Source organism: Bombus vosnesenskii, unplaced genomic scaffold, assembly GCF_011952255.1.
Source record: "Bombus vosnesenskii isolate JDL3184/JDL3185 unplaced genomic scaffold, Bvos_JDL3184-5_v1.1 scf7180000016273, whole genome shotgun sequence".
Lineage (NCBI taxonomy): Eukaryota > Metazoa > Arthropoda > Insecta > Hymenoptera > Apidae > Bombus > Bombus vosnesenskii.
The window spans coordinates 1,455,993-1,475,199 of NW_022884342.1; the positions used below are offsets into that span (position 1 = coordinate 1,455,993).

The following is a 19,207-nucleotide window of genomic DNA, read 5'->3' on the forward strand; positions in this document are numbered from 1 at the left end:
TCCTGTCGCGTAAAAACGTTAGATGTGCAACGAACCACTATTTAATTCTTAATGCGTCCTAGCACCTTATAGACAGCGGGTACACCATGTGTCGTTGCCTAACAAAGGCCGCAAAATTTTCTCGTGCTGTCGCAATAAAGGAGTTTCACTATTATCGAAAGCATCCGCACAATCACATACAAACAACACATTACTAAATATTATATCATCGTACCGAAACCGAAAATGGATTGTTGACTGCTCCTTCTCACGATAGAAAGGATTGTGACTCGCTTTCGCGAACAATCGCTAACTAAGATCGATTAATGCAATCGGCGCAAAGTTGTCTTTTCCTCTTATCACTTCCGTTACATCTTCGAGATTTCTGTTTGATGTTTAACGCACACCTGCGTATTTTCGAACATTTTATGTTTCTTTTTACATATACGTATCGACCAAATTTTTTTACCTCTATATCTGTACAAACTGTTAAACTATTTTCGATTCATCGAAAATAAATTGGAGTAAAATAGGATAAAAACTAAGTAATCCTGGCTCTTTTCATTTCTTTCCTAACATAAATTCATAAAAATTGATATCTTTAAACAATTTGTTACTTTCATCTTTCATTTTTCCTTTCTTGTTTCGTTGAAAGTTCGTTCACGACCTTTTTCGACAGTTACTCATGATTAACGCAAAGACCAATGAAAGCAGACGTGTGTATTCAGACACGGTAGCCAGAGAAAGTCCACTAGGGAGATAGCCATAACAACTATTGATGTTTACCAAAGCAAAGAAAAAATCGAAACGAATAATCGATGCAACCGTCTTCCGCGACACGACTCTGGACAGAAGGGTAACTTTGGGCACTAGAGTAATTTTTTGATCGATATATTACATCCCTTCTATCATGTAATATATGCAGAGAAAACATCCGTTTGCGAGACACTTATTGGATGCAAAGAATATTATAATCGTTTACTTTCACTTTTTCATTGGTAATTGCGATGTACATACGACGTTCATGATTGATAGCTTTTGCATACCTGAAAAAAAATCAATTTTACAAAACTATAACGAATAATTTTATTGTTATTATATCGACTACAGTGTCAATACCTTTTGACAATTATTCTGCTATATTTAGTGCATTAAAACACATTAGTATTACATTTCTGTAAATATTGTAATATTTATAATAGGAAGACATATATACTTACATCTAAATACAGTTATTATTTTATTAAATTACATTTAATATGTACATGATGTGTTTTTATAGTACAGATCATTTATATGCTTTGAGATTTACTGTACTAGATCTATTTATAATCAAAAATAAACATGCAAAAAGCTAAACGATTATAATATAAAACTGTAACGTGAATTCCATGTGCAATATTTAAAAAAATGATACAGTTGGGTAAATTATTTAATAGAACTGAGTTTCATCAAAATCATCTTGGTATTCTTCTACTATTTTTGTTTTAGTTATGGTCCTACGTCTCTCCAATCTAATTCGTTTCTGTTCTTCGGTGAGAGTCTCAATGTCGAGAGGAAGATTAATTATCCTCCTTGGTTCGTCGTATTCGATATTAATACTACTGCCATCTGGTAAAACAAGATGCACAGGAAAAGTATTTAAATAAAATTTTCTATGCTTCTTTGTTATCGCTGCTGTCCAACAATTCAATTTCCTATGTAAGGATAATGCAGATCGTGCTGGTCGTAAAAGGGAGGATATATTCATTCTGAAATATGAATATATATTTACAAAAATCAATGAAAAACAGTAACTTAGTAACAGAAACAGTAATTTTATTTTGTCATTAGCAACCGATAAAATTATAATGGAAAATTACACATATCAATATCTACGCAAAGAGGTTATATTAGTCATTAAAGTTAAGATCTATTTACGAATCATAATTCCACTACTATTTATTATATTGTTTACCTGTTATTTGACCATAAAATATTTTTATGATCTCTTTATAATCAAACTGAAAGTAAATTAAACTTACCTCTTTTCTGAATAAACACTACTACTCCGACTATATGTGTACAACACGAACTGTTACACGGTTAGTGCACAATCCGACCAGTAGATGGCTACGACTTATCGAATCGAATTGAAATATCGATAGTTTTTAAATTGTAAAGCCTTGGCGGTTTCAACGTGTCTTATTTCGGTACGAGTGGGATATATTTCGTTATAAAAAGAAGTGAATTATTTGATTTCGCGAGTGATATTACACACGTGTATACATTTTGTTATATAATTGCGTGGCTTCGTAATTTTCATCGATGGATATACTGCACATTGCTTGGTAAGAATAAAATTTTAAATAACGTATGCAAATAGATAGGATCATGTCGTCATGGGATCGGTAGCAATGTCAGCGTCGTTTTTGCTATTTGAATCACAGATTAGTGGATTTTCTTCCGAATTTTCGTAATTGTTACCAGGTATTCTAACATATTCTTTATGATCCCTGTGGAAAGTAATCGACATGTATATATAGTTCTTCCTTGTGATAAAAGGATAAATATAAAGAGTGCAGTTGTGTGTAGTGAGTGATCCTATTTTTATATGGCACACGTTTTCTTCAGTAATATATAATTAGTCCTCACTCGTTATAAGATGTTAGTTTAATTAGTTCTGTTAGTAAAGATACAACACAACACACGTACACATACATAGAATTGCGCTCACAAATACACACATGCAAACTGATTTACTCAAAGTGGGCACACATCATTTATTTAAATCTTTCTGTGATTTCAAAATTTGAAAGGGATTTTATTGCTTTACTTTGTAGGAGTTTGATGAAGATCGATATAGTAGAAAGACACAGAAATTATTAAAACTGTTGCAAGTTCTAATAATTAGACAATACACAATCACTTTATTGTAATATACCTTTGATATAAAGGTAGTTCTAATATCATGCTGCATGCCTAAAAACCGCAGCACTATAAGACAAACTGTAATTTAAAATGCTTAATTTTGAAATGTAGCAAAATTTTAAAATATTCATGTTTATAATTTGATCAAAGTGTACAAAGTCATGCAGATAATATTTATTGTAATTTCAAGGTGAACATATAAATGTAAAATCATGAACAATTACAGTTCCCAATAATTTATGAAAATTTTACTTTTTTGTAACTTTTATTTTCATACACTACCAATATCATTTGATATCTGCAATATTGTTTGACATATCAATGTGGTTAAAATTGTTATAATCAAGCTTTTTCCTCTTTTATTTATACACAATTAACAACCGAGATTCGTTAAAATATTTAAAAATATATCAAAATAATCTTATTTACAACAAATACACTTCAAATTTTTCACTGGATAAATTTTGTATAACTAACGTATACAATAGCGATATGTGTGAAAACGTTTTAAATACTGAACGCTGAATTTCCATTTCGCGACTGAAATGAAATTCTGTACAACTTCTTTCCCTATCATATTTCTACTTCTGACTTCGGAAACCACAACAACACATATCTTTCAGAAGTGCCTCCGAGTCTTCGTCATATGAATTCTCTTGTTTATGCAGTATTTCGTTACTTCTTGCATTCTGGCTACCTACTCTGTAAGAATTTATGATTTTGCAAGCTCGTGCAACTTGGAAGGGAAAAATGCATGGTTGTGAGATGATTTTAAAACAAAATTGATGATGATAGGTACTTATATTCTGTTTTTGAGGTCAATCATCTGTTCACGGATAAATCTGTAAACAAATTTTTTTGCTGCCTCATATCTACGATTCGTACTAGCGAAAGCGTGTACACATACTTAGAAGAATTGAACTGATTTAAGCAGATAATAAGTAGTGCGTATGAAATTTTTTATCAAATTTTACACATAGACAGATATGCATATTTATATATTAGCTTCTACATCGTGTTGAGTTTTTGGCTCATTTATGAATAGTAGTCGATATTAATTTTTGTTATGAAATAATTAAATATAAGGAATTAAGTAAGTAGAACTTATAAGACATGCAAGTTATTCATCTTTTCACACGTGCAAAGACTATTTACTTCCAATGCAAAGTGATACATAGAATTTCTGCTAATATCTCGATAGTGCGTTAGTACAAACAACATGCAGCTTGTAGTACGTTTTTCATGTCTGCGTATTAGCAGCTTTTTAAGAAATATAATTATTTTTATTATTTAAATGGTTGTTAGTTAAATGGTTTATGACGATGAAAAAGTAAAGATAGAGATATACGTACCTGTATAGTACATAGTGTTGTATAATGAAAAATATATCAAATGCAACTGAGAAAAATCCCAAACCAAATTTCGTGGGATCTCCGAAAATACTTTCCCAATCATCTAGAAGAAAGAGCTATCATTAGTTACTTGCCATTAAAACAGAATTGGTAATAGTTTGAAGTTTTACATTTATTTGATATACGTTACCATAATTGTATGCATTAAGTATCATCTGTAGCATTGACAACATACCACCCGTAAAGTCTAAAAATATATTGCCAATACTCCAACCAACGGTGGATTTTCTTTTGTAGTTATAAAATGCTTGTGGAACGTATTTAATTAATGTTATACTCAATTTAACATAACTACAATAATACAGAAAGTCAAGCCATTTTATCGTTGTCACTATAGCTAATATCATAGAAATTAAAATAAAGACTACAAATATTCCGTGAATAATACGTGCTGTGGTAGATACTCTTTGATTTCCTGCCTAGAAAGACAACGTCTTCATTAAAATTTAAAAACATTTACAGAATTGTAATATGTTTATCTGCAGTACCAGACATGTAAATATGAAACCGGAATTTTTGTATAAAAAAATACACGCTTATTGTATGAAAAGTATTGCCCATCGCTAGCTATACATTTTTCCCACAGATTTCGGTTTCATACCTACAGACCTGATAAATTTTAATTAATTACCTCATATATAAAGCACTGAATAATAGTTATCACAGTCGCAAATGTTGCGTGCAAAGCGAAGAAAATATCATTCACTTGTACAGGGTTTAAACCTTTTGGATATCTTCTAAAATACTCCAGCTGAAAAGCGTGACATTAAGTAAAGCTATGGTTAAAAAATACTATACCAATTGCATTTATTGCACCATTTGATTTACCTCAACTTCTGGTATCCAATACAAGCCACAGTTGAAAAGTGCATACAGAATAAAGCCAACCAAATTCAATGACAAATAATCGAAATTTAATCCTACGACACTTTTGCGTTTGTAATTACTGTATATCTGTGGATAGAAGCTTACACTCCATGCTAGAAAGTATATCCATCCTACTACGGTACTTATGTGGTAAAGTGTATCTGATTTTTCAATAGTCACTCTAACAAATGCTTGGGAGTAACTGTAAAAATACAAAATATTAGTCGCTATAATAAAAACACAAGATTCTGTAACATAGCATTTAACAATTTTGTAATTCTTTTCTTACTTTAAATCAATTTTGTTTAATTGGTCTTGAGGTATTAAAATCACTCTAAAAAGTGTCATTATTCTTTGATGACAATTTTTAATTTCAATTAACGGAATACAAACTTTGCAATACGAATATCAAAATGCAATAATGATAGAAGAAAATGGTAAGAGCAATTACACTATCATGTTCTAGTTAGAACAGATGAACACAGACTGATTGAACTTTCAGTAGGGGAACCGATGACAAGTATAGGTCAGGAGGTTATCTGTACAAACCACTAAATACTAATGTATGTAATGTAGATCAAAATCTTTTGCAAGTTTATTATAAAAGTAAAGACTTAAAGTAAAGTTACCTTAAAGTAAGTAAAGTTACCTTTCACCACAGCGCAACAGTACTTGATAGCGACAAAGTCAATTTGTTCTAATCTATCGTATCTTTATTTTTTGTGGATCAATGTGTTCCTTATTTGTTAATTTAAATGTTTATTTGCAAATTAAAGAGAAACGAATAGTATACTTTGGATTTTGATTTTAAAGGTACTTATTCATTATATGAAAAATATACTTACTCTGTAACATTGTTAGGCGTGACATTAAGACTAATAATCGAGTGTCCTGCACTGCGACCATTTATAAGAATATCCCATTTCTTCTTTGTATCGTTTTTAGTAATATAGATACTGGATGTGTTAACAGAAACTAAATCTGGATGTTGCACTTCTATCGTCACTGATACATCTTCAGATAAGCTTTTCCTGTATGAGAAAATTAAATAATTATCAACATTACTTTATGTTTTTTATATTCTTTAATTATATAACGATGTAGCTAATTTATAGTTACTCAGAAACATAGGAAAGTTTTATCTCAATTTGTTCTAACTATATTTTATATACTATTGATATATTATCGATATTACTGCTTTATATAAGAAACATTTCCAAACAGTAATGCAACATAAAGATCAATTTGAATGATATTTTAGAGAATATGCTATGGAACTGAGAAGTAATGAGAATATCATACTTATCGTTAGTAATTAGATGTTAAAGCAATATAAGTAAATGGTACACATCACATAGTCAATAATGAACTTTTTGTGTCTCATTGAATAATCATGTTGTACTTGTTTCTTTTAGATAATCTTTATTTTTATTTTTTTTATGTCAAAGATACTTACGTCAGGTACAACTCAAATGATTCTTGACTATCTACGTGAACTATTAAATCTTGATTTGATACCTTAAAATCTGCCCATACCTTATCTGCAACTGAGGTATTAATCGTTATTTAACATAAGACAAAAAAATGCAGTTAAGATTATCCTATGTAATATAATTTATAAATTGTTTCATACCTAGAATTGTGATAATCCCTATATACCACACAAAGGCCATTTTTTGTGGCTTCTGAAATAGATCAAACAAACCTTTAATCCCAAACTTTTCTTGAACCTTAGATTTTGCATAACACTGTATTTAACTGTATTGATTAACTGTATCGATATCACTGTACTGATTGTAAGACAATTATACAAAGCAACCAGCAATTATGGAACAACTAGCTTGATTAATACAACAGTTCTAACTCGCTTCTAACAAGACTGACTAAACGAGATTCTACTCTATACGTCTAATCGAGAAGAGAATTTTTTAACTTCTGAAGGCTTTGACCGCTTAATACTCGGAAGAAACAAGGAAGTCATAGAAAGTGCCGGGCACTTTGTCGGATGCATGCTACCGATACGATCGGATAATCTGTACCAATCCTCCAGTTGTCATTCACGGTAGCCAGAATATGATAACGTTCCGTATATTTTCGGTCGAACATCGGATACCGTTGATTTAACAATTATTTAGAAAAATCGATTGCCATGTTAACGCGATTTCGAACGATACGTTCGCTTATACAGACATTATGAGTACGAAAGCTCGGTTCCTATGGAAAGACACAGAGAGTATCGGTCGAACTTAACCTCGGAAGCGCGACGACCTCGATGAAACATGCCACGAGGCGTTAAAGGCGATAAGACCTGCCGTTCTAGAGATTTTCAGCATTCCGTCCGGGTTTGGGCGAGCATATCGTTTGACTAGAGAAACTTGACATCGCCGAATATTTCACGGCGACTCAACCGAAAAATCGATCGAGCCTGTACACCACTGTACACCTTTGAACCAGTTCTGAGTAAACGTAAATGGAAACTCCTGGCCCCTGGATAGTATGCATTCTCTGTTTATGTCATGCAACGATGCAACAAAACGCGCTGGCATGAGATGAGTTCGAGGCTGGGACGTAACGAAACCTCGCGTTCAAGGAAAATTTGTCGTACTTGTAAAATTTTGCATTACGACAGTCACGTATAAATGAAGTAGGAAATTGTATTTTATGTATATCGACGAGGACCGACTTCGTTTAAGATAAAACCTTAGAATTGATTTATTTGAATCTGACGATGTCTTTCGAAAGTTTTGAAATTAATCTGATGTAAATTTTTCGCGAAATTACATATTCAGGTAGAAGAGTAAAAGAGGTTTCTCAGCCTCGTATCGAGATATTTGCATGTAAATTGCGAGGCGATGTCATTAACGAGTTCCATAACGTGATAGTTATCGTTTTGATACGCGATGTTTCATTATGCCGCGGTTTTTTTTTTGCATTTCATCGCATTACATTCTTTTTCCTGCTGTTCATTTTCGTAATGCTCTCGGTAGACTGGCACCATCCTTTTTCTAGGCGAATTATGGACCTATTCGGAGATAATGGACCATCTATTTTTTTCATTATTTCTCTTCGCTGCTATAAAATGCTCCAATATTATAGCCACCCATATTATTTCCCTTCCTTTTTAGTTAACCTTGTACAATTAATCGCTTCACAGAGCCATATTATTCCATTGCTACGCATTTGTAAGAGTAGAAATTATTCTCGTTCAAATTTTTCTTGATTTCCAATTTCTTTTTTATTCGTTCTTGAACGCGTATCTTTCCCTTACAGCTTAATCGACAATTATTTTTAACGCCACTTTGTTTAAAATATTCGAGGAAATATCTCTGTTGCCAATGTTATTTCGGAACGGAGTTTAATCTTTGAGCAAAAATTATTTCTCGGGGTGAAGAACTTGTCGCTGTTAATGAAATCGTAGCCGTTAAATGAAACCAATGGTTCCACTGGAACGGAAAAAGTCGCGCGTTTAAGCACGTTCAAGCAAGATTCAGCGAGAATCGGAAAGCAGCCGATTTTCCGCGATAACGTTACGTTAATACTCTGCATTCGGCAATTCGGAAAATTCTGTTCCGACAAGTAGTTCGTGAGTGAACGGTACTCGTAAGCAGAGGGAGAGGCGGAGGTGGAGGCAGAGCTGGGTGGGCGTGTGTATACTCTCTCTACACATTTTCAGATAGAATAAATCGAAAGAGAGATCGACGTTCGAGTGCACTCCGTGTCCCAAAGGGGCCTTCGCGAAGCTTACACGGAAACAGCTCTGAAAGTCGATCGGCAGTCTGCTGCCGCTTTTGTTGACGTATACAGGCTACTTCGCCGTCAATATTTTCCTTTGCATCATAGCTGGCCGAGTCGAACGGACCTAATCCTCGAAGATAGTCCTCCCCCTCCCTTTCGTTCCTTTCCTTTTTATCAATTTCAATTCGTCTTCGATATGGATAAACAAGATTGTTCCTGGCCGGACGTTCATCGATATACCACCGAAATTATTCCATCGAATCGTCCGCATGGAATTTCCCAGGAAATATTCCTTTCCTCGTTCTTTTCTTCAGATTTCAAGATTCCGGGAGTGCCTGTCGGCGTATCCTGGAAATTTCCAAAGCGTTTGAAAATGTTTTCTTCGACGAAATGGTCCACGGAAATCTGCGAACACCGTCCACCGATCGATTTCGGATAAGCGAATAAACGTTTACTTATCGTCTACGATCTGCAGTATATGTTAAAACATCCTGTTGTTCGAACGACCTTCAAAATTCAAGAATTTCTATATCTTTTATAAATATGCTTGGAATTCTACTCCTGTTTCTTATTGTCTTTTCGTTTTCAACATTTGCTATCACAACAAGATCGGATAATTCGATGTACGTTCGACTTATCGCGATAAGAACGTTCGAATCGGCTCGTAAAATCACGTTAATTATCGCGAAACGATCTTTCGTATAGTTTTGAATTCTATCTGTTCTTATCTATACGCACTCCCCGATATTCTAGTTATTTGCTGCTTGATAAACTTAATACACTTGAATGGGTCGAGCGTTGATGAAGTTCCATCGACATCGTGGAAACATCGTGGAAACATCGCTGTTCACATTGGAAGGCACGAAATACATCCGACAGAAGAATTTTATCGAAACGATAGAAGCGAGAGAGTCGGCTAGATAGACAGACAGATGCTCTTCATTTATTAATATAGGTCAACGAGCAAGATGTTAATAAGCAAGTAATTACGTACGTTATATTATATCCAAGTAATTGATAAAAGGATTTGAACTTATCTACGTATTACGTAAACAGCGTAATATTCCGAAAAAAGTGGAAGACGAATGAAAGATACGTTACGTATTGACGATTGTTATGTATTGCCTCGTCAAGCTTTCTATTTATCGACCCTACGATGTTTTCTTATCCGGAACGTACGCGTTTGCATCCGTTGGCCCCTTTTTTTAACCTTTTCGTTAGATATTTTTTGCCATCGCATACGGTCGCGTTATCTTTCGGCCAGCAGTTGCATTATCCTTTCATCCTGGAAACAATTTCGCGAACAGTTTTGCGTGTGCAGTATTAAAGGCTAGTCCGCCAGGTAATAACGGTTAGCATAAATTAAAGATTAACTTTGCCGGCTGGATCGGGCAACGTAATGCTCGTTCCATGTTAATTTCTTATCGCCGGCAATTACTTAATCGCACGCAGTCAAATGCACGTTGAAGCCACGTCCCTGGTTAATTGGGATGTGAAGAAACATTCGCGGAACGAGCTTCGTTTCACGAAATCTAGCAACCGCACTAATGAAAAGAAAACGAGACAGGGAAAGCAGAGTATCGTAATCGTAGAAAGCTTACTGGTGGTTCAAGCGAAAAATACACGAAAATACAGATAACGTTTAGAGAATGTTAACTTCAAATAGAAATACCGTTGCGTAAGATCGGCAAAACGTCGAGTTATGGGACCGATTTGTTGCGTTTGCAATTTCAAAGTTATCGAGCGTCACTGCAACGATTTTGTTGCGCAGGATGAAATTAGACTTTACAGTGTGAAACGCGCGTGTACCGATACCAGATGCAGGTCACACGTTTCGCGCACCAAGAACGACAATCGCCATGAATTTCATACAGAAAATTTAAAAAAATAACGGAAATAACGATCTCGCGGCAAGATTTTATGGCAATATATCGCTGTTTTTCCATAGTATTTCACGCGATTTTCATGTCTGCTGCGTGCTGCTGCCCTTATCTTAATATTTTAAAGCGTCTTATTTGTTCGGCACAGCGTTATCGTATTTCATTTCACATTTTTAATTTAAATTAATCAGAACGTTGCATAATCCGCTGGGGCGGAACGCACGAACGTATATATTTCTCTAATACGTATATTATGTCTATTTCGAACCGAATGATTCGATCAATTCAGTTCAACTCCAAGTTCGTAGATCAAATTTCCGCTTCGCTTCTGTCAATATCCCACAAACGTTAACTTCGTGTTTTGAACACATTGTATCTTCCTTCTCGTCACTTGATATATTCCCTGGCTTTTCAGCCTTGCTTTTTCTTTATATCGTACCGTTCACCAATGTAAATTCACCAGCTTCGTTGCGCTGGTCTCGCCTATTTCACGAACCCGATCCTTATAGAATATTAATGTAGCTCCGCGTACTCCATTGCTGTGGAATCGCATTTCTCTGGACGGTTTTGATAACGCGAAATCGCAAGTAATAACGTACGCGAGATAAAAGATTTTATTCCACCGTTCCGCCGGGTTAACGTATTCTAATTAACGATCGACTCGGTACAGAGAACTGGTAGGGATCTGATAGCGACACTTCTAGCGATATCGCTGGATAAAGCGTTACGCGAAAGTAGAAACAGATAGCGGAGAAGGTTGACCGATTCCATCGGACGATCGTTCTTCGATCGTGTAATTTGCCCGGGTAAACCGAAACTTGTATTCCTAATGTCGCCCGAATCCATTGCTTCGGCACGTCGGTTCGTATCCAAGGAAAACTTCTTTCTCCGAGTGTTTCAGGCGTTCCAGCCGATTTCCAATGTAAATTTACAAGCTCGTGGCGGCAGTTTGGCTCGGTCTGCGGATTCCATTCCTATCGAATATTAATGCCTCGGAACGCGGTCTGCTTTTGACCTTTTCCGAGATCCGATTTTACGAGCTACGATCGAAAACAAGAAGAAAGAACAAAACAACGGACGACCCGCGTCGGCCTAGTTTTAAAGAATATTACCCGCGATACACTCGAACGCTACCTCGAAAAAATCTCCTCCTCCTCTTTCTCCTTTTCTCCGTTCTTTCCCATATACACTCGAAAAATTTCGTTCGACGGCGAAACGAAAATGGGTTTTTGGAACTGTTGGCGGTGACAGTGGTCGACAGGCCGCCTGCTCGAAAACTTAATTACTCGCTCGGACGAAGAAAGTTCGGACGGCGAGGAAATTTATTCTTCGTTATTACGATCGTTCGCCGTGCTGTCAGCATCTCGAACGAGTTCCGAACTTCCTGTCCTGAGATTTATATCTGATTTTGTTAATTCCGGAGAAAGCGTTTCAAAGAAACTTTCCCAACGTAATTCCTTAACGAGCGTTTTTCATTTCAGATATTCCTTTCATCGTGGTACATCTTACCGCTCAACGATATTATCTCCGCTGGTTCATAATGGTATCATCGGTAAAAGAGAATGCCAGATCGCCGCGGCTGAAGTAAGTAACCTAACGTACGAAAAAGAAGTACAATTTTTTATAATAAATTTACAGGACCGTGCGCATTAGCAATGCGATTATCTTGACGAGTCGTAAGACACATAATTTATCATTGAATAACTATAATTTAATAATAAATGTAAAAAATGATAAAACGATCTAGGGCAAAGTATGTTACGAATATCGATGATACATGCCGCGGTAGAAACGTAAAACTAACGATTACTCGTTATGATTAGAGTATGGACGATACTATCGAAGCTTTTTCTTCTTTCGATTTTATCATTTTATCTAAGACACGATCGACTAAAAGCTTGTTTAATATTTAACCTGGTTTGCGATACGAAAGACAAGCTCGTTACGATATGATCTTGCAGTTGAAATGTTTCAAACAGTCGTACAACAAGATAGCTTTCCTCGCTAGTAATAATTAAGGAGGTCGATAAGTCGATCGATCGATCGACCGCCTCGATGTTTCAGCGTTCCCTTTCGTTTGATCCAAATACTTGGCTATTTTCTACCATGATCGAAAGACATCGTAACGGTTACATATTCGTAATGAACGTAATTATTCTGCGAATAAATTGCACCGATGAACATATCCTAGATTTGTGTGACTTGGTAAGTACGAACCATTTATGTTACGTTACGTATTTTATAAATGTTTAAACGCGATGCCAAAGGCAATGATTTTTTAAATCGATTACGCGAGAGGAGCAGACGAATGAAAATACCTTTGAGAGTACGTGAACACGCGAAACATTTGCGAAAAAGGAATATATTTATTATTTTGAAATAGCTCGCTTCTCCGCGGAGATACTTTTCGAAGCAGTGACCAGTTTGAGACGCGTCTACCTTAATTGAAGCGTGATACGTTGCTCGCGTGTTGCATTTTTAATTCCGTTGTAAAAAAAAAAAAGAAAAAAAAGCGAAACGTTGTTGAGCTCGTGAGTCTGCCTGATTATACGGTTGCTTCCATCCGCGCGTTTATAATTATTTCTCTCAACGGCAGATGAAAATTCGGTACGGAAGATCTTTGGACACAGCGGGAAGAAGAAATAAAAACAGAGGTGCCTCGACAAAGTTTTTAACCGACATGACGGAACGAATTATGACTAACGATAGAATATAAAAGCGTACGTGTGGAAACACATTACAGATAATGAAAATGAATTATGTTCATCTATAAATCATAACGCGAACGTATTGCTTTATCACTCATTGTCAGTAAACAAATTATTTCGAGTATCCAATAAATACGCGCGCGTTCGAAAATAAATTTCCAATTATTTTCTTCGTCCATTCTGTCAACGTGAAGAGCTTGATAAATGTTAATTCATCGTTGGTCATTCGGTCGATAAATAAAAATAAAAACGATGAAAGAAATATGCACCGCATTAATATCACGCGTTATAATGCTTGAAAAAGATTCCTGGAATAGGTACATTATTTCTGGAATTAAAATGTCGTATTAATTCCGTTTTTTTTTTTTTCATCCCCTCAACGGAGCGAATCGTAATTTCGCAGCTCTCCAGATGGAATAAAATTATCCTGATAACGCGAGCTTCAACAGCGTAGTTCCGCTGAAATTGATTTAATCATTTTTCGAATAGCACTAACATTCCTTTTAATTCGGCGACGATCGATCGATACAAATCATTCCTCTTTCCCAATAAATTACCGTTGTTACGAAAGTTAAAAGAAATTATAATTAAAATACTAGTCGATTAATTACGCGAATCACTGGAAATCTAATCTATATCCTTATAGTCTATCGTTTTTATCCTACAGTTAAGTTTAATATATCGTTACAGCGAGATCGATAAAATTGCCTTAGAGATAACTCAGGAAGATTAACGACAAATTTTTCTATGGTATTATAAGTTTGTATATATATCTTCTTGATCAATGGACTGTTCGAATTTGATCCTTTATAAGTCTCTAGGAATTTCAGAAAAGATAATGAATTATAGGGGCAAAGTAACAGCCGCTAATTATCGTGAGATTCTTTAGCGATAATTAATCTTGAACGCTTTGTTGTATACAACCCGCTACGTCGCCATTAATTGACCCTTTTCTGGAGTTAAATGATTTATCGTTTCGCGTGAATCACTCTGTCAACTTGTACGCCATGTCATTCTGATATTGAAAAATTAAGACGTCGACCACCGATCGGCTCGACGAAATTTAAAAAGCCGCATTTTTCATCGTTCTTCCACTCGACTGTATTCTAGATATTTCTACTCCTTACTCGACAATGATACGTTCTTATCCATTACGGCGCTGCACTATTTCCTGCGACCTTGTTGCTTCAAATAAGAACAATTTTCTACACTTAGCGGCGTTTCTCGCAAAACTCAAACAATCGTAGGAGTCGTAATAGCTCTTTTCATATGCGGTTTTTGTAACTCGTTATCTCGTCTCGCTTCGATTACAAACAACGTTGCTATCGATTGGCGGAACGACGATTTTTAGGCGTGTCACGTGCAAACGGTGTTATTCGTTTACGAATGTCTGCTCATATGCGATCGTAAATTTCAAATTCTGTTTGGTTAGGACGTGTAATTAAATGACTAAATCGACTAATTCTCACGATCAATTTTAAAAGAAGCATCGTAAATTACAATTGCCATCCATTGACATCCATCGTCGATATAAATCTACAGATATATATATACGTAATGCTATATAGTTAACGGTCGTTCTTAGAGACAACGATAAGGTGATAATAGGTGATGAAAACATCTCTTCCTTTGACTCCACTTAATTCGATAAACTTATCTGCTGACAATCTCTTACCGCTTCGATATTATCGTCTGTTCTTTTCTCTCAACGGCGTCTACGTTTAATAATAGATCATGTGCCGTTATATACACAAGGCGTTTCGAATCGAGAATATGTCGACGGAGTTTCAAGAAATTCATGTCCCCGGTTACGATTTGCAAAGTACTTTACTTGCGAAAGCTGTCAACGGCGTTTGGCAGCGTATCGCGTGTATAGAAACGTGTCAATGACTTTTGTATTCGGCCTCGTTTCCCGGTTTCCACCAACCGACGAGCACCGAATCGATTTCGATTTCACGGCCAGTTTCACGGGAATTATATTGTGTTACAGAATCGACGAAAGTGGTGGACGTGCTCATTGCGAATTTTTGTCAATTCGATCGATTTAGTCCCCCGAAAAAAAAAAAAGAGAGAAAAAAAAGGAGAAAGAAAAAAGAAGAGAAAGGAGAAAATACAACTCGGTTATTTCTTCTTCTCGAGCACTTTTGAGATCTTTCTTTCGAACATGATTTGCAACTTAAAAAAGTTTAATTTCGAAACAAGAAAGGTGTACGTGTATATAATGTATAATGTCAAGTTTACGAATCGTATTTATAACTGCTAAAACTTCTTGCAACTCGACCATTCCCTTCCTATTTTTCTTTACTCAACTGTATTAAAAGTCTTTCCATGTTCACCGCTTTATTAATTGAAGGGTAAGACTTTAGGAGTGTTTTAGCATAACTCGAGTTGCAGCGAGTAGAAGAGGTCTAATCAAATGAAGGTGGAATAGCGTATATTATGTCAGGCACTCGTTTCTAGAAATTATAATATATAAATTTTAACGTAGAATGAGAATCAAAATTTTCAGCTAACGCTTAACATCCGATGTTTAATCTCTATCCTACATCCGGAATAATATATCACGTTCGTTCTATCGTCTATAACAGATTGCAAGACAGAGAAAGAAAGAGAGAGAGAGAGAGAGAGAGAGAGAGAGAGAGAGAGAGACATAGAACGAATAAAGTGCCATTCGATGCTTGTTCGGTAATTCGTGACTGATTTATTCATCGGACGGCGACTCAAATTCCGCATCCTTGGCTAAACGGTCAATTTATTTCTCCAACGTTTTGTCCAGTTTTTATTAGATCACGATTTACGGATAAATTGCTCCGCGGCTTCGCTCACTCACCTGTCGAATTTCGTCCGGCCGCGATAGATCAGGTGACAGTTAAAGCCTGCAGTAAGCGAATCCGATACAGAGACGTCCAATTTCTCCGCGCTTTAAAAACCTCTTTCCTCTCTTTCGAGCTACCTGCAAGAACAAGCTTTCCATTAAAACTCGTCGAGACCGACGTGTTTCTTCCGACGACGAACGGAAACGATTTAATTTGTCTGCGATACTTTTTATAGTGGCTTCGTTAACTTCCATGCAATTTAATCGATCAATCTCGAATCGTCCATTTATTTAATTTTTCGAATTTTGTTCCTCGACGTAATAATTACTTTGCTACTCGTCTTAATATAATTGATGCAAATCTTTCAACCGATTCGTGACTATGATCGAAGGAAAAATTGAACAAATGCACGACGGTATACCTGTCTATCGTGACGCTCACCCGTCTACGTTTCTTCCAATCATCCAGTCATTCGGTGCAATTTCATCCAGGCGAGCACGCACTCTCGACACCCAGTTTGTCCGCATTCAATGACTCCAGTTTGCCGATCGCAAAACTTCTCAGGGCTTCAGCCTTGAACTTGCAACGAAACTGTCCCTCGTTCGCACCCGATATTTTTTCCGACTTGGTCCAAACATCGGCTCTTCTTCTCTAGGTCGAATCGCCTATTTTCTTCTCCTATCGATACTTTCTCTCCCTCTCTCTCTCTCTCTCTTTACCGAAACGAGAGAAACTCGAACGTTTTCTATGCACGATCACGGCGAAATATTATCGGTCGGAGCGACGACGAAAAATAAGCCAGCCCGAGGTATAATTATGACGAAATCGCTGGCTCGTTCAAGGTCTCGGGCAAATTCTATCGAAAGTAAAAGGAGAACGGCTCGTTCCTCTTTTCCCTCGGCCGGCCGAGATATCGTCGAACGATAGAGGAGAACACTATCGCATTGGCGAACGCGATTCGCAATGGCTAGCGCGAGCCTGTCGTACGTACATATAAATCTGTTGTACGAGCCTCTCCCCTCCCGGCAAAATCCTCCCTCCCCGACCCGTCCCTTTCCCATACGACGCTCAATTTCATGACCGTCTCGACTATCTCGGCTTTTCCCAATGTGCTTTTACCGTCTCTTCTGCGTTAGACCCTATAGATTATTCGATCATAACGCCAATTTCTGCGAATCTGATTTCAACGGAATTTTGTAGAAATTGTCTTACGATCGGATAATCTATGAATCTGAATTCTGTCTCGAATGGTGCAATAAGCCAATCACGTTAAACTAACGTCGTCGATAGATATAATCTTTGAACAACGTAGCATATATATTTTTCTGGTGTTTTAATGCCAAGGAATTAAGGATCTGGAAGGAGATTAATGATAAATCCATTAATTAATTAATGATAAAGCCATTAACGTTAAAATGTTTGCAAACAAATCAATTTGTCTTTAACATTCCCTGATCCTCGATTGAATTTTTACTCTCCGTTTGATAGACAAGATAAAGTATCCCTCTAAAAGTAAATTGATTCCAACAATTGACAATGACTAGGTATTAAAACAAACAAGATAAGAAACCAATAAAGTTGACAACATAATTGACTGAAAAAATGCCAGCATTGCAAAACGACGGTCAATATCGTGCGTGTACCATACAATTTATATTACGACAAAAATGTATTATTATTGTTGCGGCAGATAAGTTTGATACTGGAAAATATGTACTAAAAGAACGTAATGTTAAGGCTGATGAATGCGCCGTGTTAATAGTATGGATTGCTCCCTCTCTCCCTTTCTCCTTCTCACTCTCCCTCTATTAATATATTACAATATTACTAAATTATATTAGACCGTTCACCGGAGGTTATTGACTTGTATCGGACATCTATTTTCATCTATATGTACATATATATGTACGTATATATATGCGTGTAATATATATAATATATAATACATATAATTTGTGGCTAGCTCAGCGAATCGAGGGACCAATAGCTTCTAATTGATTGTGAATTACAATGGCTATATTTAGACTAACGGTTTCGTAAAAACTCTATGGGTAATTGGTTCGATCGTGATTCCTCTGCGTATATTTTCTTCTGCTCGACGAAACATTTGAAATTGTTAAAATTATATTGGTCGAAACTTTCAGTAGACTAGGTATGCGAGAAATATTAACGAGTTCGTGCTGTTTCGTACCTACTAGTATATACTAGTGGCGAGTGTCTATTTCTAAAGGAAGTGGTCTGCTTTCGCAATGTTTGCAATGACGGCGTAACATATTAGACAACTTCGTGATTAAACCTTTGATGTAATATTTTCCCCGTGATGATGATTGTGCGTATTGGTGACGGAAACTTTTGTTTCTTAGTAATCGTACGGCTACTCGTTCGCCGATCGACGACATACGGAATTGCGATGTACTTACCTGTATTGACACGCCAATGGATCAGTCGGTCTCGATTGAATTTAATTGGCCAGGTCGCACGTTCGTTACGTCTAGGCTAACACGGAATCGCCCAAAACTGGTTCACGTGCAGTTTCGATACCGTGATCTCTGCGTTATCCTCGTTTCCGAAAATTTCGATGGAATCGGAAACGTAGCACGACGAAATTAAAGGAAATTTTCAGCTTGCAGATTCGGTACAATGCGATTGAAACACGGCTTTAATCGAAAATATATTACTGCCGTACATTATTGGGTACTTTGGAGTAATTAAATTTCCAGTTGGCACGCGAGGATAGCAAATATCGAAATTCTATCGCGAAAAAGGGTTATAAAATACTTAATAATATATCGATACCAGTTTATACTTTTATTCTTTGAGCCTGGAATTACCTGAATTTTTTCCTATTGCGTGAAACGTTGCAATGTTTATATTTATAATGACTTGGTAAAAAGAAGGAG

The 19,207-nt window shown here is 36.1% G+C and overlaps 2 protein-coding genes across 7 annotated transcripts; both read right to left on the bottom strand.

Moving 5' to 3' along the window:
- Positions 1-1,195: 1,195 nt before the first annotated feature.
- LOC117242303 (39S ribosomal protein L55, mitochondrial) lies at positions 1,196-2,112 on the bottom strand. Its single transcript, XM_033508844.1, has 2 exons — positions 2,004-2,112; positions 1,196-1,730 (listed from the first exon to the last, which is right to left on the bottom strand). Exon 2 carries the CDS (start codon positions 1,727-1,729, stop codon positions 1,412-1,414), a length of 318 nt encoding a protein of 105 aa, XP_033364735.1. The 5' UTR covers position 1,730; positions 2,004-2,112; the 3' UTR covers positions 1,196-1,411.
- Positions 2,113-2,187: 75 nt separating this feature from the next.
- On the bottom strand, positions 2,188-17,292 carry LOC117242302 (cystinosin homolog). Of its 6 annotated transcripts, none has more exons than XM_033508842.1 (10): positions 16,749-17,292; positions 16,322-16,444; positions 6,802-6,853; positions 6,625-6,715; positions 6,014-6,199; positions 5,130-5,370; positions 4,933-5,052; positions 4,432-4,720; positions 4,242-4,344; positions 2,188-2,474 (listed from the first exon to the last, which is right to left on the bottom strand). In XM_033508842.1, the coding sequence occupies exons 3-10, from the start codon at positions 6,839-6,841 to the stop codon at positions 2,351-2,353; spliced, it is 1,194 nt and encodes a 397-aa protein (XP_033364733.1). In that variant the 5' UTR covers positions 6,842-6,853; positions 16,322-16,444; positions 16,749-17,292; the 3' UTR covers positions 2,188-2,350. The 6 variants fall into 6 exon arrangements, with proteins under 6 accessions (XP_033364733.1, XP_033364732.1, XP_033364729.1 ...); XM_033508841.1 differs by having other exon boundaries at positions 16,729-17,292; XM_033508838.1 differs by lacking the exons at positions 16,322-16,444; positions 16,749-17,292 and adding an exon at positions 7,420-7,622.
- Positions 17,293-19,207: the final 1,915 nt, after the last annotated feature.